The 23,103-nt window shown below is 38.6% G+C and overlaps 1 protein-coding gene across 5 annotated transcripts in view; it reads left to right on the top strand.

Annotated features, from left to right (window-relative positions):
* Positions 1–23,103, top strand: part of DST (dystonin) — a 313,438-nt gene that overhangs the window by 238,737 nt on the left and 51,598 nt on the right. For 4 of the 5 annotated variants that reach the window (XM_075145250.1, XM_075145248.1, XM_075145252.1 and 1 more), the window contains 11 exons: positions 4,025–4,186; positions 5,322–5,492; positions 6,756–6,922; positions 9,583–9,742; positions 9,997–10,323; positions 10,497–10,581; positions 11,726–11,967; positions 12,982–13,188; positions 17,938–18,057; positions 18,229–18,336; positions 20,045–20,263. In XM_075145250.1, coding sequence (XP_075001351.1) covers positions 4,025–4,186; positions 5,322–5,492; positions 6,756–6,922; positions 9,583–9,742; positions 9,997–10,323; positions 10,497–10,581; positions 11,726–11,967; positions 12,982–13,188; positions 17,938–18,057; positions 18,229–18,336; positions 20,045–20,263 — 1,968 coding nt within the window. The remainder of the gene's footprint in view (positions 1–4,024; positions 4,187–5,321; positions 5,493–6,755; positions 6,923–9,582; positions 9,743–9,996; positions 10,324–10,496; positions 10,582–11,725; positions 11,968–12,981; positions 13,189–17,937; positions 18,058–18,228; positions 18,337–20,044; positions 20,264–23,103) is intronic. The other variant, XM_075145253.1, reaches the window with a different exon arrangement.

Below are 23,103 nucleotides of genomic sequence, written 5' to 3'. Positions count from 1 at the left end.
TGTCTTTCTAAGCTGCCGCACCATGTTATATTTATAAAGGAGACGGGACTCTGCAAACCAGTTAAATGGATTACAGTTAAGCCGTCACCTACAGAAGATAATGTGCTGCCTTCTGTAATGCTTGTTCATTTGAAAGGCTGGTTCAGGAGATTTCCGATACAGATTCTGACCTGGAGAAATAAATGAAGCCTTTCATGGAGTGTTTGAAATATTTGAGCCACTGCTGGTTTTTGCTATACGTTGTTTTTCTGTGACATTGGAAGATTTCTGTTACTTTTTTACTGAAGCACTTTATATTTTAGAGGGGGGGGGGAAACTCACATCCAGGTAAAGTTGCGTTTAAACTCATGCACTAATTATGAATGACCTCAGCCACCTCATAAGTTATGATGTGATATTTTGTATCTATGCATCTTATGCTAAGGGCAAGTTTACTTCTTCAGAGTGCTAGTGTTTTTTAAATGTTTCCCCTGCATCCATGAAAACGGAGGTGTAGTGGTGTACTTGTGTGAATACTTTCAGGATGGGGAAGCCACTTAGCAGGCCAGACTGTCTACGTCAGAATCCTCCATGTGTTGGCAAAGGGGAAGAAGATGAAGATCTAAATATTGAGGACTGCTACGTTCCCCAGAGGTCCATCTATGACACTGTGCGGCTGAATGAACAGATCGATTCGGGCTCCAAGGGCAGCCTCTCCTCGAGGCATTTCACGGACCGGACCTTACCTTACAGTCACAGAACACTGGACATCAGCACTTTGTGCTCCAATGGTGCCCTTACTTCTTCCAGTGTTTTTGAGCTCCGAAGCCGTGAAGCTAACAAGTTAGATGAAAAAATGATCTTTGACGCTCTCAAACTGAACAGTGATATAATTCGGACAGCTGGATTACCCAAAGCAAAGTCTCACACAGAAAAGAAGGAGCATAGGCGATCATGGAGAATGTTTGTTCCGCCCAACTTTTCGGATTACACGAATAAAAGTGAATGCTCCTTTAATGAAACTGCTGATATGTCAGATACAGCTAGATCGGGCAAATGCAAATGGGGTACGAATTCTCTTACCTCAGAGGAGGATGACTCTGGTTTATGCAGCCCTCCAACAGAAAGGGAAGAAAAACAAGATACACTGTTAGCAGGGGAGCAAGCTCAAATACGAAGTTTATCTTCTGCAGAAGATATCCATGCAGTAGGTCAGTTCAGACCATATTTCTCAGCAATTTGCAGAGAGCAGCAAACCCCACTGCTTGCAAGCAGTAGTGTCCCTGTCAAAGAAAGCTGCAGATTGGCTTTGCATGACATTTTACCCTCTGGAAAAGTAAAACAAAGCAATGCACAGACATGTGAGAGCGATCAGGAAGAGATGGGGGGGAAATACTCTCACTTACAAGGTTTCAAAGAGAAAACTCTGTCACATGAAGGTCCTCTTCAAAGTGATGGAAGAAGTATTTCCCTCAACAAAAATGAAGTGGAAAATGCATATGAAGTTCACGAAAAAACTAAAACACGAGTCACAACAGTAGAGAAGGATTATGTGGATGATGCACATCATCATGTAGATGTTTATTGTACAAATGTTGCTGTAAATACTAGTGACTTGGATTTAGCAAAATACGAGATTTTATCTGATACAGAGGAATCCAGTACAGCACGTACAGGCTCAAATGAAATGGCGTTTTCTGTTCAACAGCTTGAATTTGGTAGTACTGTAAACTGTCCAAAAGCTATCCCAGGGAGAAGTAAAGGCAATATCTGGACTACTGGCATCCAAGAAACCTTGGATACAGTCTGCAATGGCCTACTGTCTAACAAGGTAATTTAAAAAAAAAAATCCAGAGATTTGTGAAATAGTTGTAATGCAGCCTTAAAGATATTTGTTTAAAGCTTTCTTAAGTTCTGTTGTCGCAAAAATGTCATTTTTTATTAATTCGGCAGATGTAGTAATCAGTGTCATTTGCATGGCACACACCAAAATAGGTGAGATGGTCAGTTCAGAAAATGAATTAGGGGCAAATTCTGAGAGGGATGATTACTTCCAGCTGTGTGGGGCAGCGTTATTTATTGTCCAGCTGGTGCCTGTTACTCCTGGTGTGGAGTGTCTTCTCTGTGCACCCATGTTGGTGTCAGGCAATGCCGTTCAAGGGCAGCTACAGCCCATGTGTTCAGCCCCAGCAGCCTCACTCATCAAGGTATAAGCAACGGTATCAGATCGTTGTGGTTTCCAAAGCAGGCAGATTAAAGGCTCACCGCCTCTTCTGAAAGCTGCCTTTTGCGTTTGGGTGCCAGAAAGCTCATCTGATGTTACGGTAGTATTTTAAAAGCGCAGGATCTTGCAGCGCTTTGCGAGTGGCGGATGAGGTAAGAGAGTAAGAAGTGAAGCTTTGTAATAAGGAAGGGGTGTTTGTCTGGTCTGTAATTTTTTTCTTCCCACTCTGGTTGAAATCTGAGATACTTCAGGCTTTGTTGCTAAGTTGTTCTGGTAAACTTTGGCCTCAGCAATAATTGTAATTTATTTTAAGCTTCTCTCTGCAAAGAATGCATGCGTTTTTAAAGGGCAGATTATGGAGATCAGTCCTCCCTGTGATAGGACGTTGCTCTCAAAAGATGAGGCTTTATGGCACATAAAAGAAGAATTTGTTATTGAGTCTGTGTGGAAATATTATTCTGCCTCCTCTCTACCCTACAGTCAAGAAAAACACAAGCATTTTTCTTTTTCTGGGAGCAGCCAGCTGGTTGCACTCTGTCAGTTTTCATGTAACCAGAGTCTTAGAGTTTTCAGGTTTTTCTGTCCGCAGGAACAAAATTCTTAGGGGTGCTTAATTTATTTTACCCCTCGTGTTTCGTGTGGTTGCTCTAGTTTCTAGATTGACTTGTCAAGCTGGTGGAAGCGTGCTCAGCCACCTGAGGTCTGCTGCTTTAAAAGCAACCACTTGCCACACTGTGTTTAGTGCAAAAGAGCAGAGTCACTGGTATACTCAAAGTGATCCCTGTTTTTCAGGATGCTGAGAAAGGTTGCTTTGAATGCACTAAGTGTACACCAAAACTGTTACTGAATGCTGCTATAGAAATAGAAGGATTTAGGGTCAAAAGTTGAGCATTCTTTAGCATTGTTTATTCATTGGTTATTTTTCACTGGCCTGTGTAATTAATTCAGGGGCTTCAGGCCATTTTCTGATCTCATTGACACTGGTGTCAGTGCAGCCTAATGCAGCTGAATACAAATGGAGATTTACATTGCTGTTGCTAATGGTAATAATCTGGCTCTGAAAAAGCTTAAATACCTGAAAGAGTAAAATAAAGCAAACAGAAAACTGCTGCAACTGCTGTTTGGGTATGGTCAAAGCCCTCGCAATTTGCAAGAATATTCCTCTGAATGAAAACCCATTCTCCTGGGCATCCACTGGGATACTGTTTCGGCAGTATCTATAGTGCCTCCTCCTCACTTGTTACCATTATATACTCCTAAAAACTACATTAAAATATCTCTTCCTTCACTGCTTCTGTAACTTAAAACTTTTGCTTTTGTCCTAATTTGGAAAAAAATGCCCAGTTGTCTCTCATGGTGTGTGTTTGTTTATTTATTTGCGAACAACTTAACAATCCTTCTATGCCATTTTTTGGTAGATTTTGTAGATAGATAATTAAACAGATGAGTTTCTCCGGTCTTGAATTTTTTCCTCTATTAGAAGTTCTTTCTTTTTTTCTTCCCGCCTACCCCGCCCCCCCCTCCCCCAACTTTCCCCCCTTCTCTCTCTCCCCCTTTCCTTCCTGTCTAAAACTACTCATGGAAACGTACATCATTTTCCCTCTATGGTGTATTGCATTTACTCTGTTTAGGTTGAGTCTCTTCTGTTTATAGATTTATTAATTTTTTTTTTTTTTTGGGAAGGTGCTGATGAGGAATGGTTTCCTTTCTTCTAGACACCAATTTTCAGCATTTTTTTTGTTGCATACTGTGATGTAAAACACCAGATACATTTTATGTCAGAAGATACAATGTTTCACGTGTCTTGGATTTCAATTGCAGGTATTCCAGAAAGAAGAAATTGAACCGCTGCAAGTAAAACAACAGGAGGTAAATTGGTTGGGTCAAGGCCTTATTCAAAGTGCTGCTAAAAGTACCAACACAGAAAACCTTGAACATGACCTTGAAGATGTCAACACCCGATGGAAGACTCTTAATAAGAAGGTTATTATTTTGTGTACTCTTCTGCTTTTTTTGTGTTCTGCTTTTTGATTATTTGCTTGCTGACGTCTTTCAAAATACAGGAAATTAAATATTGACTAAGAATATGAATTATATTACTTTACACAATCACTTTGTTGGTAATTCTGAGGATAAGATTTATATCACTAGTAGCCAGAGGTATTACTATAATTTATAAGGTTTTGTCAAACTTTCTGTAGGTCTGTCCTGGATTTTTATTCAGGAAAGACTCCTCTAGGACTATGTGTTCCTTCCTGCTTAAGCAGAGCAGGGAAGTTTGATAACCCAATCAAAGAGGTTGGAGTTGTGAGAGATTCATGGGAAAGGTAGCTATGTCATTTGTAGCCAGCCACTTTCAAGTAGTTCTTCTTCAGTCTTTGTTCACATGTTTTTTCACTCTGTTGTATTCGTTCACGTGCACTGTCGTACCTGCGCAGTGCACAGAGCAGCGATACAGTCCAGCTTTGTGTGACTAGTGGCACATTGCCTTTATAGCACCTTAAGGATTGTATTGCTTGAGACATCGGAAGGTACCACTGCTTTGGAAAACTGGCTGTAGATGTTTTTCTGTGCTTTTGAAGAGTCCTCTTCCAGCAGTAGCTGCTGTTGGAAAATGGAAAGGGTGGGAAGTAGAAACGGTGCTCACTTTCCTCCACGCTGTCTTCCTGAAGGAGTGATGCAGCAGAACCACAGACACCTGTGGTTTACCTATTTGCCTTCTCCTTTCCTATTTCTTCTTCCCTTTGAAGGGGTTATTGGCCATTATTAAGAGTTGCTACTTTGGGTTCCTGCCTCAGTCTTTCTGTAGGAAAATAAAGACCATCTGAAACACAAACATGCTGTCAGTGTACTTCATAATACTGTAGCTATATAAAACAGGAGTATCTCTTGTAAGGAACTGCTAGAGCAGTCTGATTTACTGGGAAGCAACCTCTTCTTTTCATTGGATGCCTGTAGCCCCAAGAGATTAATGCTAAATTGTGCCATAGTGCTGTTATGACTAGCTATGAAAATGCGAGTATTTGTTAGTGATATTGCCAGATCTTCTACAGATTTTGGCTACTTATTTCACAGAAATAAAAAGGTGAGTACAGTCTGATCCTCTACTTTTTTTCAGGTTGCCCAGCGTGCTGCTCAATTGCAGGAAGCCCTCCTTCATTGTGGGAGATTTCAGGATGCCCTTGAATCTCTGCTTAGCTGGCTCATTGATACAGAAGACCTTGTGGCTAATCAGAAACCACCATCTGCTGAATTCAAAGTTGTGAAGGCTCAAATACAAGAACAGAAAGTAAGTGAAGTGCATTCAGAATATCTCTCCTTCGACTGGATCAATGAGAATAAATTCCCAGTCTTTGGCAAAGCATAAAATCTGTTTAAGTGTATTATATTACACTGAAGTGTGCTGAGTTGTTTAAAGCAGCCATCTGTTCGATACTCAAGAAATCTGTCCAGGCTTGGGAGAAGTGCTCATCTTCTGGGACATAAGACAAAGAGTGACACTGTGCAATCTGAGCTCTGGTTAGAATTATTAACACTATCTGGAAAGGATTGTTAAAGGTCCTTTGGAAAAAGAGAAAGCATAAAATCCAGTGTTTGGCCATTTGGAAAGTAGGAAATAAAAACTAGTAAATTTTCATTGTAATAATTCCAAGGTAATATTGCAGATTATGGACTTGGCTCTTGATCCTGATTGTGATCTGATCGTTGTTGGTAATTAGTTGGAATGCTGTTGGGAAAAGGCCTGTGCTAATGTAGAAGTGCTATCATTGTTGTCAACTTTTGCAAATTTTCATAATGGTTATAGAAAAAAGAACCATAATGTAGCTCATGAAACATATGGTCAATGCAGTTGAACTGCGTGGCCCACTGCCACCCAGAGATGCCACCCAACCAATACAGGTTGTCAGGTTGGGATATCTGCAGATGCAAAATGTTAATGTTACCAAAGGCAACCAGAGAATGGAAGAAGGGAGGATTTTAGACAGAGGTGTGTTTTATTCTTCACGGAGAAGTTAATTTACTGGACTAGATCAGTGAACTCAGTTGTATCTCAAACAAGTGCTGAGTCAATTATACAGTAGTTTTTATATCTATTTTTCTACCTCTGTATGTATCAGAATTATCTTTGTGTTGCCAAATCCAGAAGGGCATGCAGCTTTCTCAAAAATGTTCCTATAAAATGTATCAGATACTCTAAATAGCTTGTTTCCCTTAACGGTATTAAATAGAACATTTTCCTCTATATGTTCACGCTTCGGACTGCCACACACCTTTACCCTGTAGAAATCAAGGAGGTTGTTTGGGCTTGGTGGAACTCTGCTGTTCATAGCAAAACCATTGAGAAACTAAAATGAGCAGGGGGAGGCGGGCACGTTGATGTGTCGTGTGTGTGTGTGTGTGTGTGTCTCTCTTGATTAGCGTTATTCGCACTTTCATCACAATATAGGCTTTTGCTTTAACAGGTTTTCAAGAAGTCTAGCTCCTTCTGTTTTTACACTTGTGTTATTACACTGTTTCTTAATAACCCGGTGCCTGATTGCTTTCTCTGTAGCTTCTCCAGAGGTTGCTGGATGACCGCAAGCCTACCGTTGAGGTAATCAAGCGTGAAGGGGAGAAAATTGCAGAGTCAGCAGAACCTGCTGATAGAGTGAAAATATTGAAACAGTTGAGTTTCCTGGATAGTCGATGGGATGCATTGCTCAGTAAAGCTGAAACAAGGTATTTGAAATTCTTTCATAGATTTGAAAAATATAGAAATAGCATGTGATAGATGATTAGAGGCAGCATGTGGAATTCTATAGTGTGAAATCTTGTAAGTACTATCATCTTGTTATTAAATTACATTATTGTGTCTTGATGTTGATATAATAGGTCCTCTGAAGGAAAAGTGGAGAGAAGTGACTTGAATAGACCAAAAGTTTTTAAAAAAAGTTTAGCCTAAGATGCTACAATCTGCTAGGATTAACTGCATATGTATCTTGTGAATATTTTATCTCTGTTAATTCATTAGAATGCAAGTTTCTTGATGCAAGAACCTGTTTTGCATAGAATCAAGTGCATATTTTACACTTAACAAATAATAATGATGTTCCCTCAGAACTTCAAAATCCTGACATGCTGCTACAAAGAGAGGGCACTCAACTCTTCCTCCCTTTTTCTGTTTGGTCCCATCCATATAATTAGTTTCTACAACTTAGAGATCCTCATACTGTCAGTTGCTGATGTACTTATGCAAGGTGCTGAGCTCCCTTAGTTCTCAAGAAGAATAAGGACATCAAAGTATGTAGATATATTCTAGCAACACAGAAAACACTGTCTCTTAAAGACATTGCAGTCCAATTCAAGTTCCAATTAAAAAAAAAACAAAACCAAAAAAACATTCACACGATATCTGTGTATACACACTTAGATTTATGAGTTGTTGTCGACGTATAAAATACCTGGAAAGTTATGAACTGCAAAGTGTCTTTTAAGAAATCTATGTTGAAAAGGTTGCTGAACGTGTTTTCTGGGCGGGGATTTGAAAAAGGACAGCCTTGTTCAAAGTAGAGAGAAGAAGAGTGTGTGTAAGAGAGGACCTGAAAAAAGCATATAATTGAGAACAAGAAAGGACTTTGAAAGTTGAAGAAAAGGAATTTAAGTGAACAGCGAAGCTTTACAGTGAAGAACAAATGGATGTGCTGGGATCTGGGCACTTAGAGTAGCGTTGAACTCACCTTTGTTGTCTCTTACTCCTTCTGGCAGCCTCTCTTTAGTTCCTTTACTCTGAACCTCTTTTGTTACCTCATACTAATAATATGATTATTTAATTAGTAGAGTCAACCACTAATAGACCATTATTTCCTTCTTTTTTTTTTTTTTTTTTTAATTGAAGGAATCTGACTCATTAGCTGGGGTAAATGTTAATGTCATGTTTAATTTAATATTATTCTCCCAGTCCGGTGATATTTAATTAAAAATCAAATTGCAACTGTTTCTAAGCCATTTATTAGCTGCAAGCTCATCTCAATTTTTCTTTGGCCAGTCTCTAGAAATGAATCATAGAATCATTAAGACCTCTAAGATCATCAAGTCCAACTGTCAACCCAACACCACCATGCCCACTAAACCATGTCCCTAAGCGCCTCATCTACACGTCTTTTAAATACTTCCAGGGATGGTGACTCAACCACTTCCCTGGGCAGCCTGTTCCAAGGCCTGACCACTCTTTCAGTGAAGAAATTTTTCCTCATGTCCAATCTAAACCTCCCTTGGCGCAACTTGAGGCCATTTCCTCTCGTCCTATCGCTAGTTACCTGGGAGAAGAGACAACCCCCACCTCGCTACAACCTCCTTCCAGGTAGTTGTAGAGCGCAATGAGGTCTCCCCTCAGCCTCCTTTTCTCCAGGCTAAACAGTCCCAGCTCCCTCAGCCGTTCCTCGTAAGACTTGTGCTCCAGACCCTTCACCAGCTTGAAGGTGAAGAGGAGATTTGAGGATGATTTTGAAAACTATGTAGAGTACTTCACTGAGCGTTCTGTGGCTGTGTGTGTCAAGTCTACCTTGTTTATAAGCCTTGGGAAGCATGTATAAACATAGCTTTTATCTGGAAAGAGATCCCCATTTGAAAGACAATATTGTGATGTTTTTCACATAGGGCAAATCTCTCTTAAAAGTCTGCTTGAATGAAATTTGTTCAACAGTGGTTGTAGAGAAGACTCTTCCTGTAATCAAGAGCCTTCTCTGAAATATAATAATCTGAAACAGAAATGTTTTAGATACTGCTTTTTTATTTTGGAGGTCAAGTCTCTGTGCTTTATTAACGTTGTCTCACTAACTTCGTTGAGAGCTTTTATCCAGAACAAGAGATGCAAAAGTGGAGCCAAATAGTTCTGTTCACATCATTGAACAAATGTTTAAAGATATTTTACAATGCTGAGGAAGCATGACAACATGTTCTGGTTCAGTAAAGCCTTTGCCCGACTTTAAAACATGTATAATAGTCAAGGGAATGTAACTTTATGCTTAAAGACAGCTGGAAACTTGAGAACTATCCTAATTGGGTATAAAACAATGTTTTGCTGAATTGAGTGCTAGATTATTTTCAGCAAAAAGTATATGAATAAAGTGATACTCTTTTTATTTGCAAAACTTGCATATTAGCTAAAAGAGTTTCAAACAGCTTCGGAGGTGCTTTTTTTAAATTTTGTTTGATTTTTACTTTACCTTGGTTTTCATTGAGTATCATGGATTTATTTCTATTTCATTTGGTGACTGGTTCCTACAATAAGACGGAATTATTTCTTTTTTTTTGCAAAGGATTCAAAGGGCTTTTTTTTTTTTAACTATTGCATACTTCCTTCATCACAAAAAATAACCTTTCTCTTGGCGTGTTGATAGGAACCGTCAGTTGGAAGGCATCTCGGTGGTAGCGCAGCAGTTCCATGAAGCTCTGGAGCCGCTGGTGGAGTGGCTGACCGCCACAGAGAAGAGGCTTGCAAATGCAGAACCCATTGGAACGCAGGCCTCCAAACTGCAGCAGCAAATTTCTCAGCATAAAGTAAGATACAAACCACACACTTCCTTGTGTCATTCTTTTTAGATGCTTCTGTAAAGTACAACACAACTGGCAAAGTTGTTGTGGTGTACCTATATTTTACCATACTGATTTTTTTTTTTCTGTAATTTGAGTTTTATATATTTACTTTGGCAATATGTCCTTTTTTGTTGAGTTTTTATTGAGTTCCACTTACATTTCTTTTATGTTTTTCTGATTTTCTTTTCCATTATTCTTCATTATTTAAAAAAATATAGGCCCTAGAAGATGATGTCCTAGCTCACAATAAGAGTTTACATCAGGCCATTAGCACTGGTCAGTCTCTAAAGACTATGAGCTCCAGGGAAGATAAAGATATGGTGCAGGAAAAGCTAGATTCTTCTCAGGCCCGATACATTGAGATTCAAGAGAAGAGCAACAGCAGGTCTGAACTTCTCCAGCAAGCTTACAGCAATGCTCAGATTTTTGGGGAGGACGAAGTTGAATTGATGAACTGGCTGAATGAAATCCATGATAAACTGAGCAAATTGTCAGTCCAAGATTGCAACACAGAATTGCTTGAGAAACAGCACTCTGAACTACTGGTATTTTTATTTCTGTTCATTCATTATTTAATTCATTTTTAGTTTGATTTATATTTCCATACTTCATTTATTTTTCATTAATATATTTTGTTTAAAATGGCACTATGCTTATTCCAAATAAAAATAATATAATTTGTTATGTCTGTGCTAACACAAATGGCCTTTTCTCTTAGGATCTTCAGGAAGAGATTCTTCTTAGAAAACAAAATGTTGATTTGGCTATACAAAATGGCTTAGAGCTTCTCAAGCAAACAACAGGTGAGAGTTTATATAAAACCGTGATTCATCAGGCTTTTTTTTCTTGTACTTGTAAGTGCTTATGAGAAAATTAAAGTGGAACTTGTAAATATTAGTCCATATTTGCTGGTTAAAGCAGTCGTAGTTGCTTATTTTAATAAATGTTTGAGGTCAAGGTAGGTTATGTTTTTGGGCCGATTTTACTATTCATGTAAGTGAGCGAAAGTCCTTTTTTGCCTGTAGAGAATTTGGCCCTTGAATCCTTCATTATTTTTCATGGAAAATTATTTTAGTGAACCTGCATTCCATTCCTAATAGCAAGTTATGGACATTACTCATAATGGAGGGCTGTTTGGCAGTGGACGCAGTCAATTCCCTGCAGGCATCCACAAATGAACGAGGTATTAGACTACCTTTTACTGCAAGAGGAAAGCTTCGTCCATTGGAGCTAATACTGTGGGAAAAGTTGCATTCCAGTTGTACACAACGTGTCTGTTCTGTAGATCAACATCTGTCCAGATTTTCCAGTACTTCTAAAGTTCCTGAACTCTTTAAGACACACATATGGTTGGGGGCAGGGGGGTATCCTTTTCTGTTCCAAACTTAGACATTATGCATGGTCTATAATGAAATCTGAATTTTCACTAACAAATTTCAGTAGGTTATTTTTATTTTAGCCTTTTGAGTTGTGTTTCAAATGGATTCTAATGAGGGTGTACAGTGATGTCAAATATTACTGTAATTGAAAATCTAGTTAGTATTTTGTTGATTTTTTTTTCCTTCACATTTTCAATAACCCTTTTAAAATCTTTTTTTTTTTTGGCCTCTATAAGAAGTATGGTGAATTTGAGGGTGGATTTTTTTTAAAGAACATTTGTGTTAAATATTGGATCTAAGTCCTTACTTTCTAATAGTTTAGTAAAGCAGAAAAAAGATAGAAGGACAGATCCTGAGCTGAGATAAACTTTGTCGCTCTGTGGACTTTAGTTACAGTAGGATATTTTACAACAGTAGAGGATTGACCTTGTCATCTTGTTTGGGTTATTTTATAAATTAAATACTGAGATTTCTGTAATAGGTGGGGTTTAGGATTTGGGGTTGTTTTTTTTTTTTTTGCTTTTAAATATTTGTGATGCCAGGAAGTAACATCCCTCTGATATTTTAGGTGATGAAGTCGTAATAATTCAAGATAAACTGGAAGGCATTAAAGCGAGATACAAAGACATTACAAAATTGAGTTCTGATGTATCCAAGACCTTAGAGCAGGCTCTGCAGCTTGCAGGTCAACTGCACTCAACTCACGAGGAACTCTGCAAATGGCTTGATGAAGTGGAGGTGGAGTTACTCTCATATGAAACTCAAATACCAAAGGGTGAAGAATTAAGCCAAGTACAAGAAAGACAAAAAGTAGGTTTTAGAATCTGTGAATTATTTATTGCTGTATGATTCAGCTAGGTTTTGTGTTAACTCATGTTTGGCATGAAGTTGTTTTGTGAATAATTTTGGCATGAGATCATTTGACTAAATGTAACAGTAGTTAAGAATCAAACTCACTTTCCAGAGTCATCTGTTATAATCACTTACGAAATTGGGCTGAGGTTTATTTTTAGCACAAGAGAAGCACAACATTTCCTTTTTATTCAAGCAGCTACCTAATCTTGGGAAAACTCTTAAGTTGTCAAAGAAAGTTATTTTGATTCTTTAGTTGTGACATGGATAAAATCCTGTGAGGTATAAAAAGAGTCAGCATTTAAAATATATGTTACTAATCTTGTTTAACAATATTTATTTCAAAAGAAAAATTGTGGTATAAACTGGATGGTGCAGACAATGTTGAGGGGAAGCTAAAAAAAAAATCTTTCCATTAGATTTCTTACATATATAAAAAGAAATGAAATGGCAGTGGGGGTTTCTGTACAGGTAAAAACTCATTCCTGAAGCAATGTGTGATTTGATTGGAATTTAATCCAGTCATTGCTCATTTAAGAAATCACTTGAAGTCATCATATTTTTCTTTATTGCATGCCTGATTTCACTTGCTGGTGATTTAGTTCCTTAAGGAGTTGCAGGTTGCAAAGAATACCCATTAGTTTTATTTTCTTTAGTTGCTTCATTAAGTACTAACAACTCTTACAAAATTACAAAGAATTTCAGACTGTCATACTGACTGGAGAAATATATTTAAGATATATTCTGTAGAAAATCTCTTCAAGAATCACCCACTTTTCTGTCAAACAGCTTACAGTATCAAAAAGCTAATACAACTGGGCTAAGAATAAGTGTGCTAATTTATGCCTTTGGTTTGCGTGGAAAACATGTCAGTTGTCGACTCATGGAGTAGTTGAAAGAGTAAAAAAAAAGTGCAAGCTGTGTGTATTCAGCTCGTATGCTGGCATGTTTACTTTAAATGGCCTTTTTCAGGAGTTGAAAAAAGAAGCAAGGAACAACAAAGGCTTACTGGACACTCTGAATGAAGTTGGCAGTGCCTTCCTGGAGTTGGTGCCGTGGAGGGCCAGAGAGGGGCTTGACAAGATGATAACAGAGGACAACGAACGTTACAGATTAGTGAGTGATACGATCTCTCAGAAGGTGGATGAGATTGATGCTGCCATCCTGAGATCCCAGCAGGTACTGAAAGCTGTTCTTTGGGCAATAACAATCTCTGGCCATGTGTACCTGAACAAAAGATGTCCTTTAATAATGTTGCCAAAAGTTTGTTGTGCTTGAGCAGCAAAAGGCCTGTTTGAATGAAATGGGACTCCACTGTTAAGATACGAATGCCAGAACTCAGCTAATCTATACAGTGTTGTAGTTGTCTGTCTTTTTGTTGACACAAACATCAGTCTTGTAGCTAAAATTGCTGTAACTATCCTGTGGCTCCTTATGTGGGAGTTCGCTTAAGTAAGAACTGAATGGCCCATGTCTTTTGTAGATCGTGTTGTGTTAAGTAAAATATGGTCTGGATCCCCAGCCAATTTTACTGGATACAACACTGAACTCACTAGGGTTGCTACACCTTTTAGCATCAGCTGATTGTCTAGCTCCTTTGTACTTTCCACAATTAAAAGCTGGATCATCTTGTTCAAGCTGTGGTGGAGGATTTAAATAACAATTGCTTGTATTCATATCCACAATGCTTTTCTTCTTGGGGCTCAAAAATTGAATTATTGAATATGTGGAGGTTTCTATACATGCACAGAGGTATGTATATGGATACGTTTTGAGAACTGGCACTCTAATTTCATCACTAAATAGTCCCATATTTAAGCTGGCTTCTAAATGCATCGTGGAAACAGAATTTTGCAGTGTCTGCCTACAGTTCAGGCATAAAAATATTGGTGGAGATTTCTGTTTCTGCTAATAGTTCCCATAAACAGTTGTAACAGGACAAGAAGAAAGCAGGTGTGATATTTTTCAAAGTTAGCTGAAAGCTGACTAAAAGAGGCTGGCAATAACTCAGATCTCCTTGTAACGGAGGTTAAAAACAACTTCGTGTTTCTTTTTAAGGGGTTTGCTTTGTATATTATCTTGCCTTATTAACCAAATCCTCAAAAATGAAGGGTGATTTTTTTTTTTAGTGAGTGATAAGGTAATATAGGAGAGAATATGTTGGCTCTCCTTCAGCTTTTCTGAATTCCGTGAGTTTGTTGCATCCCCTAGCAATCCGTTCAGCAGACTCAGGTCCAGGCATGAAAAGTCCAGAGCTGCTGCTCCACTAGCTAATGTTGCAAGGGTACATTGCACCCTAGTCTTGTATACCCCTAACCTCCACTTCAGCCCAACTCACATCACCACAATATACTCCTATACACTATATCCTATGATAAATATCAAGTGGCTTAACATGCTTCCAGTGAAGGATAAGCTACCTTCCATTTAGCTCAGAGAAAGACCATGCAAAATAAAAAATATTTTTGGAGAAGCTAGTGCTCTGTAAGCTTGCCCTTGTGGCAACTTGTGCAAGTACCTGTACTATTAAAAAGTTTTGGGTGGAGGACAAGGCCACTAAGAACGTGAGGGTTCAATGGGAGTAGTGTGGGGTTTGTGCTAGACGTTACTGCGCCAAGGTGAGAGATGCAGTAAGCTATATGAACAGGTAAGCGTATTGTTTCATGTTATAAACGGAAGCTGGAAGGCTTAGTAGACTAATGCAATGTCCTGTTTTTTAACTACTTGGGCAAAATGGTCCCAGATGGATAGAATTATGCTAGAGATAAATTTAGCTACATGTTTTAATCTTCATTACCCTAGTGAGGGAGTGCTACGTAGAAACAGAAGGTCATATTCTACTTTTGGCTTACTTGTTCTTCACTCTAAAGCAGCCATAGAGAGTGCTTTAGAAAGCATTCACGGAGCAAATCACAATGTCATCATACTCAGAAGTCAATCATTCCTGGTTAGAAGAAAAAATACCACAATGAACTATGCTTGGTTAAACTGGGTGGGGATGAAATAGATGATTTTATAGTGACTCAAGTGGAGTTCAGGGCTCATAAATAACTGTCATGCATAATGGGAAGAAAACACTTCAAATTTTGGATGCAGAGAGTACCAATTTTGTGCTTTTTATTCCTTAATGTTATATTTGAACGTCACAAATCGGAAATCCTATACCCTCAGCAAGTGGAGTTTAAAGTCCTGTCCTTCCTCGATGCTATGTAACCTAGAAGTTTCACTGCCATGCTTTGATTTTGTTATTTCCATTAAATATTTGTTCAATATTACTTACATACCTATGGATATTTAGTATCAGGAAGTCACATTGCAGTTAATTTGTACATCTAACACATCTGAAATCACCTTCCTCATTTCCTTCATTTGGATCATAAATAGACGGGCTTCTGAAGAGCTTGGTTGTGAACTGCAGTTTCTAAAGCCAGGATTTAACTACCACTGGTGCATGTGGTTCGTGTTAATGTTTACAGTACTGATTGTTTCAGAACATACCTTCCTATTAGGAAGTCACAATATTTAGGACAAAACTTACTTTCTGTTGCTTTAAATGAGAAATGACATATACTGAAAAAGAATGTTTGTGCTCTCTTTCATGTAACAAATGGATTATAATGGCTGAAAAAGACTGACTCATAAAGAATGAAATCTCAGAACTGCTTCTTTTGTTTTTGTGTGACTCACGATTAACCACTAAGACAAGACTGATTTAGCGGCTAAAGTGAACTGCAGCTACGTTACAGGAGCAGGGCTGTCATGATCTACAGGCACAAAGGCACAGACAGATTTAAAGACTAGAGAGACTGAGAGTGGTCGAAAGAGACTTCTGAGGAAGGTGTGGGTATCAACAACACAAGTAGCACGTTCTGACCTAAAACGTCCTGATAGACTTTCACAATAACTCAGAGCCATATTAACGTTCAGCTAATTGCAGTGGGGGTCAGAGTTTAAAATAAAGTTTTGTGGTGAACGGAGTTAAATGCAGTTGGCGGCCGGTCACGAGCGGTGTTCCCCAGGGCTCAGTTTTGGGGCCGGTCCTGTTCAATATCTTTATCAATGATCTGGATGAGGGGATCGAGTGCTCCCTCAGTAAGTTTGCAGACGACACCAAGCTGGGCGGGAGTGTTGATCTGCTGGAGGGTAGGAAGGCTCTGCAGAGGGACCTGGACAGGCTGGATCGATGGGCTGAGGCCAGCTGTATGAGGTTCAACAAGGCCAAGTGCCGGGTCCTGCACTTCGGCCACAACAACCCCAGGCAACGCTACAGGCTTGGGGAAGAGTGGCTGGAAAGCTGCCCAGAGGAAAAGGACCTGGGGGTGCTGGTTGACAGCCGGCTGAACATGAGCCGGCAGTGTGCTCAGGTGGCCAAGAAGGCCAACGGCATCCTGGCCTGTAGCAGAAATAGTGTGGCCAGCAGGAGTAGGGAGGTGATCGTGCCCCTGTACTTGGCACTGGTGAGGCCGCACCTCGAATCCTGTGTTCAGTTTTGGGCCCCTCACTCCAAGAAGGACATGGAGGTGCTGGAGTGTGTCCAAAGAAGGGCAATGAAGCTGGTGAAGGGCCTGGAGCACAAGTCTTATGAGGAGCAGCTGGGGGAACTGGGACTGTTTAGCCTGGAGAAGAGGAGGCTGAGGGGAGACCTCATCGCGCTCTACAACTCCCTGAAAGGAGGTTGTAGCGAGGTGGGGGTTGGTCTCTTCTGCCAAGTAACCAGCGATAGGACGAGAGGAAATGGCCTCAAGTTGCGCCAAGGGAGGTTTAGACTGGACATTAGGAGAAATTTCTTTACTGAAAGAGTGGTCAGGCCTCGGAACAGGCTGCCCAGGGCAGTGGTTGAGTCACCATCCCTGGAGGTATTTAAAAGACGTGTAGATGTGGCACTTAGGGACATGGTTTAGTGGGCATGGTGGTGTTGGGTTGACGGTTGGACTTGATGATCTGAGAGGACTTTTCCAGCCTTAATGATTCTATGATTCTAAGATAAATAAATAAATTAGTTCTTAGTAGTTTCTGCAATGACTGTTTTGTGCATCTGATCATCCCATGTAATGTTTCTCTATGGCTTAACCTCAAAGCTGCCCCCGTTGAGTACTGCAACGTGTGTGTGCTAGGATACATGCCTATAAACTTGAGCTGAAGAGAGAATGTATGATTTTTTGAAATTTGGTCTTACTTTTCAGAAGAATTAGATCCCCATGTACTTCTTTTCAAGATCTCATGCTCTCCTTCTCAAATTAGTAAGAAACAGATCCTTTAAATCCTCTCATTACTTTAGTGCTTTGAAATAATTTCTGAAACATTTAAGTGTTGACTAATGGTAGTCAAAAGTTAATCTTTTAGGAAAAGGACTGGCAGAACCCAAATGCCCCAAAGAATTTTCGCATTTAATCCAAGGTCTAGTTTTGGATGAAATCCTGTCTTCTCTGAATTCAGTGAGGTTTTTCCACTGACTTAGTTGAATTATGATTGTTTTGTCTTTATCATTTAATACCAAAGCAGCTCTTAAAATTAAAAGGATAACATCAAACAACTATTTCTTAGGATAATTGCAACACTAGCAGTAATAATAAACATAGAGATGGAAAAGTAGAATAGAATAAAATGAAAATAAACAGTCTAGTTAAAATTCTGAAATTATAACCCTTTTTATTTTCCTATGTCTGTTAGAGAGCTGTAGGGTTTGGAAAAATATATTTGCTTCTCTTGCTTTGTCACGCTTATGAATTAAGCTGCTTGTATTACAATCCCTCAGAACCATTTTGGACTTTGTATTTCATTTGTATAAAAACCTCATATGGAAAGTGAGCTGCTATCTTTCTAAAAATTTAAAAGTATGCTTTTTAATCTTCTTTAAAATTTTTGAAACAGTCGTCATAATTTCATGTTTATAAAACTGCTGAACTAATTCATGTCTCCCTCATTTAGTTTGATCAAGCAGCTGATGCTGAATTTGCCTGGATTGCAGAAACAGAAAAGAAACTGATGTCTCTGGGTGATATTAGGCTTGAGCAAGACCAGACCACGGCTCAGCTACAAGTTCAAAAGGTAAAAGAAATGCATTTCCAACTGTCATGTTAATTATTGGCCAGCACACTCTCCATCTAGAAAATGTACTGGCATGATTTAATTTTCAGTCCGTCATAATGCACTTTAAAAATAGTTTTTGCTCCATGTACTGTATTTTTTTTTTCTGACCAATTTTTATTGTGTTTCAAGGCTTTTACCATGGAGATTTTGAGGCACAAAGATACTGTAGATGAACTTGTTAAATCTGGGGATAAGATTATGAACACATGCACCGAAGAAGAGAAACAGACCCTGAAGGTAAAGTTCTTTAAATTGCAGCTTCAGCAGTAGATATGCAGATAATATGTAAGTAGAAGGATTCCTATAGTGTCTTTTTTTAAATATTAATGAAAAAGCATTAATTACAGCCACTTCTAATCTGAGGATTGTAATACTAGAAGAAAAGCTGTTGTGTATCACTCTTCTTCCGTCAGGATGTTCAAAGAGCAAACACTGTGTACTTGCTTCATTGCCTGACACTAACTTGGAGCCCCATTTATCATCTTCATCCACGGTAAATAGTATTTTAGCCAATGGCCTATTGAGCGAGTAGGTGTTAGTCATCTGGGGTGGTGTGTGTGGAATGTGGCTGTTTGTCTTCCCCAGTTCTCTTGGGTCAGTGACGCTCTGGGCATGTGTATTTCTGTGCCAGATCCAATGGCTGTGCACCTCAGCATGAATCTTTACTTTCATTTCTGCTGATTCAGTGTAGACCTTACTTGTCAAGGTTATTCCATCCTGTTGACTAACACAGCCCATGACAGGCTGTTGTTTATTACACACACACAGAGCCTGATGTTGGGGCTGTATATATATACAGACAGATTTCTCATGTTGGCATTTAAGAATGGGTTAGTTGTGGGGTTGGGTTTTTTTGCTAAATTATGGTGAGGCTGGATATGTTGTGTAAATTTAGTCTTTCCAATGACCACTTTCCTTGAACAGCAATACTTCACTAACTGTGCTCTGCTGCAGGATCTCTGAATAAATTTGATTTGCTCTTAAGTGAATTTAAAATAGATGAGATGTTCTGTCTATGAAACTGTAGTCATAAGGGAGAGCAGTTTTATGTGAGTCTCTATTAAATATTTGTATTTGTCAAAAATACTGTATATCTGTGTGTTAGGCTATGTTTTGTCCTTTGGATAGCATCTCTATACTTAATTTACATGCAAGACATAACAAATGAAAGGATAGCTTGTTCTGCCAAAAAAGATTCTTTACTTCACATTCAATGGCTTGCTTATATGTCTAGTTTTTTTCCAAGGCTAGCATTTATGTGCATTGTCACATACAATATTTCATAAAAATGATAACATGGGCAGTCTTCCACAGGAAAAATGTATAGTTAGTTGATACTTTCTTTTATTATCACATGCCCAAATACAGTAGATTTGTAATGTTTAAACCTTGTAGTTCTATCATATTATTAATGGTAACACATCCTCATTAATCAATGTATGCTAACCTGGAAAATAATGTTTTGTGGTTTCTGTTGCAAGTTTGTAAGCCACAAGCACAACAGTATACCCTATTCCCTTGCCAGATTTAAAAAAAAAACCACCAGATTTTTGTGTATTGTTCATGATGCTTTGATTCAGAAATGTTGTGGAAAACTTAATTTCTGCCAAGTGTCACTGAAGATAAGCGTCTTCAGTAAGGAAGTGGGACTAAGATCTACAGTCAAATCATTTGCAGCTTCACTGGAAGCCCTATGAATAAAGTGTTATTTGTAAATATCGATATCATTAAATATCTTCTAATTACTTTGAAAGTACTCTGCCAAATTCCAATCTCCCGCAATATTGATTATGTCCATCTTAAACACCGATACTGTAGAAACATTATCAAAACTAATATTTGGTTCACTGTGGTTTGGTGCTATAATTATCAAAGATTGTTTAGAAATTGAGGTAATAGACATGTGGAAAAACATACATTGCTATTTTTTGTTAATATTTTACAGAAAAAAATGGAAAGCCTCTTACAGAAATACGATGCAGTCTGTCAAATGAACTCTGAGAGAAACCTTCAGCTAGAACGGGCTCAGTCCCTGGTTAACCAGTTCTGGGAGACTTACGAAGAGCTTTGGCCATGGTTAGCTGAAACAGAAATGATCATTTCTCAGCTTCCTGCACCAGCCCTTGAATATGAAACTTTAAAGCAACAACAAGAAGAGCATAGGGTAAGCATTTTGCCAGTTTTGAAAAACAAAGTGTGAAAAGCCAAGTAGTATTCTGCTTAGAACTGTGGAGTACTCTGTTAAATGCTGAAAACCCAGACAATTATACTTCTGTTGAAAAAAGAATTAATTAAAATAATAATACAAAATAAATACATTTTCAGTCATGCCTCTACTTTTTCCCAAACTGTGCATGCAACCAAGATTCTCTGGGGAAGGCAGTAAACAATGTGTAAGCATAAAAGAGGGCTAAAGGGGAAAAAATTGCCATTGTATTGAGAGAACTGAGCACACAAAAGCTAACAGTTAAGAAGTATATTTAAAAGTACACATTAATGTCAGTATTAGAACAAACCAAACCCACAAATAGAAAGAACAGACATGGAATGTTGTGGCAAGAAACAAAAGAAAGTGAAACATGGCTATCTAAAGAACTGGAGTACCTGCTGTCAGCATGCTGAAAGTGAAATGCTGCCTTTGTGTACAAAGTCTGTATACAAATACGCACATATGTTGATCTTATGTACATGTACAAAATTTGGCTTTTGTTTTTTTGGTATCATTGGAACTAAACTTAGCTGAGCCAGGAAGATGGACAATTAGAGGGCCAGGAATTGATTGCTTGGATCCAGCCAATGCCATAATCGTTTCTCATGTCAAGTATGTTTGTTATGTAATAATTAAAAGGAGTAATTGTTTACCATAACATCACAAAATAGAGGCGAGAGTGTTGTAGGGTGGCCACCATATGGGCTTTCTTACATGGAGGAGTAATCAGCTGGGATAAAAATTAGTACGTTTATATGGCTACTAGTATCACATGAAAGCAGATGTATCCCACTGAGGTTAAAAACCTGCATGTTTTGGCACATGCAAAGCTCATATGGCGACTGGAGATACCTGTCTCTCCCTACTGAGCATAGAGTAACTAGGTTTTTTTATTTTATGCTGCCTCAATTAAGTGACTCAAGTTAGTTAGGATGAACCCTGGCTTCAAAGTCTTGCTGAGTCTGAGACCAGTTAATGTAGATGTGCTACTCTTACATACTGGTAAACACTGGGTTCACTCATTTGTCTTCCTATTATGTCCACAATGAACAAACATGCTCTATTAAGACTAGCTATATAACATCAGCTTTACAAACTATCTTGATTAGTCACCCTGAACCAAATTATGCTTGCTTTACTTACAGGATTGTTCCCCATCTACTTTAATCATTCTGCTTGCATGAGAGGCCCTTCAGATCTGAGCTTCCATTTTTGCATTTTCCCTGGGCTATGTCATTAGTGAGATTTGTTTGTTAAATATAAGATTAATGTCAGGCAATTTTAACACGTAATTTGATCTGAAATGCTTGTTTACTGGAATTGTTTACCCAAAAGTAGATCAGGAGAAGACCAAATCATTTATTCTTCTACTGGGAAAAAAAAAAAAAAAGAAAAAGAAGAAGGTTCTGAATGTGAATTGAAAAGAGTTTTCTATATTCACTTACATTTCTGTTCTGATGTATTTACTGATGAGTACCTTTTTCCAAGTCATGGAATTCATAGAGTTGATTCTATGTGAGTAATACGCAGTCAATTTGGTTTGAACTGAGCTGTGGGCAGAATACTAGCATAAGGTTTGGACCCAGAAATGTGCACTCTTGTGGCCTTGTGTAAAATCATCTATTTGTGCACAGAAATTAAACACAAAATTATTTTCTAAAAACTTTCAAACTGTTCTTAGTTTCACCTTTTCCTCTTCTCTGCTAATCAACGTTATTTATCTTGTTGCAAGTATACAAATAGTTACATTCTCAGTAAGTAGCTAGAGTCAGGGGGGTTTGTATTTTCATTGCTGTTTTGTCATCAGGGGACTGTGGAGAGTCATGGTCACTGCCTTTTCAATCTTCTCAATCTCTCCTCTTCTGGGGAGGAGCAAGTCAGCAAGCCAGTAGCTGGATTGCTTTTTAAGGGAAGGACCTTAGTTGAAGAGAAGAGGATTTATTTACACTGAGACTGATACAGGCCCTTTTCTGTGTCTTGATTAATTTAAACAAACTCTGAGCTGGGAGGAACAGAGCATGTGCCTCTCATGTTCCTGCACGGGGGCTATGGGATAGAAAAGCGTGGAGTTCACAGCACCAAGAGGGACGGTGCCTCAGAAGGCAGTGGGATTTTTCTAAGAGGGAGGAATGAGCTGAGAAAATAAATAAAACTGAAGGGAAGAATCGGGCTACTTCCACAAAAAACCTTTCCCTTTTATCAGATCTATGGGTGCAAATAAACAAAACCAAAATCCTTAGGCAAGTTGGAAGAGACCTTGTAACCTTTCACTTCCACAAAACTCTGCAGAGTCTTCTGCACAGTTTTGGCTTACTTTGAGGGTGGATGATGAGAGGGAGTAGACAGCTGAGATCAAATTGAATTTATTAATTACTTGTTAAACTTTGTGTTAGTTAAGTAGTAGCGCTGTTGCAATGACAGAGGGGAGACTGCTAAACTAGCTTGATAGGTCTCTACAGATCAGTCGTCTTTGTCCTTTTGTCCTTTTCAATGATTTCTTTGGCCCTTCCTTGTGCTAGGTTCCTCTTCTTAAATCAAGGATAATTTGAATTAATATTCTTGCAATGCCAGTACCTCTTTCTGTGATGTTCTTCAATGGAAGACTTTGGGGCAAGTGACAAATACCAACATGAAAAGTATATACGTGGTGGTGTTACGCACATGTCTGGATATTGTTGCCATTTCTGTCATTATAGGTACTAAATACGATGGGGAGCGTCTATTGCCAGCATCATATGCATAGTTAGCATCTTATATACCTGTAATCATATGTCCTACAAGAGTATTGCAGGGAC

Source organism: Calonectris borealis, chromosome 3 (genome assembly GCF_964195595.1).
Source record: "Calonectris borealis chromosome 3, bCalBor7.hap1.2, whole genome shotgun sequence".
Classification (NCBI taxonomy): domain Eukaryota; kingdom Metazoa; phylum Chordata; class Aves; order Procellariiformes; family Procellariidae; genus Calonectris; species Calonectris borealis.
Note: the sequence above shows the minus strand (reverse complement) of the source record. Positions and strands in the feature narration are given on the sequence as shown.